The sequence below is a fragment of the Centruroides sculpturatus genome, unplaced genomic scaffold (assembly GCF_000671375.1).
Source record: "Centruroides sculpturatus isolate CEXI.00-Female unplaced genomic scaffold, Cexi_2.0 scaffold89, whole genome shotgun sequence".
NCBI classification, from domain to species: domain Eukaryota; kingdom Metazoa; phylum Arthropoda; class Arachnida; order Scorpiones; family Buthidae; genus Centruroides; species Centruroides sculpturatus.
The window spans coordinates 1-2603 of record NW_019384460.1 but is presented as its reverse complement, the minus strand read 5'-3'; the positions used below and the strand labels follow the sequence as shown (position 1 = coordinate 2603).

Below are 2603 nucleotides of genomic sequence, written 5' to 3'. Positions count from 1 at the left end.
GTAGTAAGAAAAACAAATGAAAAATGCGAACTAATGTAACGTCGTATGGTGAGTTTTTGTTCGTATCGTGGAGCAAAAATATGTTCGAATTTCATGTCGTATCCTGAAAATTTCGTATGCTGGGGCGTTCGTAACCTGAGGTACCACTGTATTTAAAATTATACAGCCATCTAGTATTCACCCTACTATAAACCCTTCGCCTCCCGAGACTTCTATGAGAATGTCTCGGAAAATCCAACACCAGCTGTTCTCACGGTCATCCAGCTGTAAACACAATGATTCATCGGTGTCAGATCTCACAGAAAGGCGAGACAATGGAAAATAAAGTTTGAATGTTTTTCTTCAAAGTTAACGCATTGCTTTCGTTTTTTTCAGTTTTAAGTATTTTTTTATGTTTAATTACATTAATATTAAAAATTGGTGGGAACTAAAGCGATTAATGACTTAGATAACGTAATAGAAAGTATTACAATAGCAATCTACTAATTTCGATTTATCCTGTTGTAGATTTCCTTTAAATATTTATACTGTATTTACCTTTCAGGTGCTATTTTTCCGTCTGACCTTCCTATATTACAAGAAACATTTCGGTTAGTTATAAACAATATAAATTCAGATTCGAATTTATTACCCAATACGAAACTCATTCCGATTACACAGAATGCTTCTACGCAATTAGAAGTTATTAGAGCTGGTAAATTTATATAAATTATATTAAAATTACTTTATTACTAAAATTAAATACCGATATAATTTTTCAGCGTGTAATTTAGTAGATCAGCGAGTGATATCGATAGTCGGACCACTAATGTCTTTACATTCAAAAATTGTCCAAATTGTGTGTGGCCAATTGGGAATACCGCAGATTAGTATCTTGGCCACAGACCCGATGTTATCTTTAATACCGATTTTGAACCAATCGTCGTCTACGCTTTTAAAAATGTCACCGCCGGATACCTTTCAGAATAATGCCTTAATACATATCTTGAAATATTATGGATGGGATGCTTTTGTCATTTTAACAGAAGATAATGAACCAGGCAAGTTTTTATTCTTGTTCTGTGCTTAATTTAATATGTTATAATTTTTAAAACGTATAAATTGACTAATTAAATTTATTTATTAAGCTATTCATGCAACAATGGAACTGCAAAGACTAGCTACGAAACACGAAATTACACTGCTTTCTGTTCAGCGATTTCCTTTGTCCGACACAAAATATCTCGATATTACCCGACAATTGAATGCCATTAAGGTAAGCAGTAAATCTGATATTTGTAAATTTTAAAGCTTCAATATGTGATATATGCTTGTTTATTATAAAAATGCAAGAGTGAATTAATCCGAGTGAAAACTACTGCTTTCACTCTGGAGCCTCGAAATATACTGCTTAGCAAAACCATAATTTTATTACTAAAAGTGTGAAAATCTTAACAACTCTCCATCTATAAATAAGAAGAAAATGATGCCTGAAGAAATAAGTTGTCAAGTTGAAAGTGCCAATATTAGGATAAATTGAAAAACACTCGATTAATCTATTATATAGTAAAACGTTCAAAACAAAACTTTGATAAAACGGAAATCAAACTGAACGGGAGAATTTATTAAAAACAGTAATTTTTGTGTTAAAATACTTTGCTAAACGGAAAAAAAACATTCGGTAATATACTAGTCCAGTTTACGCAGGTTTCATGTAATTAATTATATTCATTTCCAAACTCTTAGTATAAGTAAAAATTTATATCAAAATTTATCACAAGTGAATTTTTATAACACTTTTATTCTGATAAGGAAAAGGATGTCAGAATAATAATTCTTTATTGTGATATAACGATAAGTAAAACTGTTATAAACCAAGCTGATCGCATGAACATGTTTCGTTCTGGATGGACATGGCTCGTCATGGATAGCATTACATCACACGTAAGTCTATATCTTTTAATTTTGTAACTTACATAACATTGCAGAAAGACTTCAAGTCACTTATTGTTTTATATTATTATATTAAATTTTAATAAAATAACTCTCCTAATTAACAATTGATCTTTGTTGGCAGGATTTGAAATACTTATCAGATGATGACGGATATATACCATCTTCTTTAGTTGGATTAATAGGAACTGCATTTGCGGTTCCTGATACCATTTTGTATTTAAAATTAGTGAATCAATTAAAAAAGAATAATTTGGGAAATCATATACAGAATCAGGTAAATTAACCATTGATATTGTTTCACTATTTAAATATCCATATATATGAAATAATGAAAATCATTTTGCAGCAAGCTTTCACTCGTGTGTATGATGCAGTGTTAGCAATTGCCAACGGACTTCACAAAATTCTTTACGAAGAGAAAATATCTTTCGAACCTTCTACTTTCCAAAAAGGAAGTTGCACAGATTCTGTCAATAAGTGGAAATGGGGTAGATATTTGTTGAAAAGTATTCTCAATTTGAGGAATGTTAATGGAAGTTTAGGACCTTTAAAGTTCACGAAATTTGGTTATCATGATCTCACCAGCTTTGATATAAAAAACCTTCAAGTCAAAGGTTTCGTTAAAGTAAGCTACTTCTAATTTTCAAGTTTATTTCATATTCTTAACA

The 2603-nt window shown here is 30.7% G+C and overlaps 1 protein-coding gene across 1 annotated transcript in view; it reads left to right on the top strand.

Moving 5' to 3' along the window:
• LOC111620850 (glutamate receptor 3.1-like) overlaps positions 1-2560 on the top strand; it is a gene marked incomplete at its 3' end in the record, with an annotated part of 7255 nt that extends 4695 nt beyond the window's left edge. Inside the window, exons 3-9 of the mRNA XM_023362849.1 lie at positions 545-694; positions 762-1040; positions 1128-1255; positions 1792-1923; positions 2057-2161; positions 2204-2209; positions 2282-2560. Coding sequence (XP_023218617.1) covers positions 545-694; positions 762-1040; positions 1128-1255; positions 1792-1923; positions 2057-2161; positions 2204-2209; positions 2282-2560 — 1079 coding nt within the window. The remainder of the gene's footprint in view (positions 1-544; positions 695-761; positions 1041-1127; positions 1256-1791; positions 1924-2056; positions 2162-2203; positions 2210-2281) is intronic.
• Between the last annotated feature and the right edge of the window lie 43 nt (positions 2561-2603).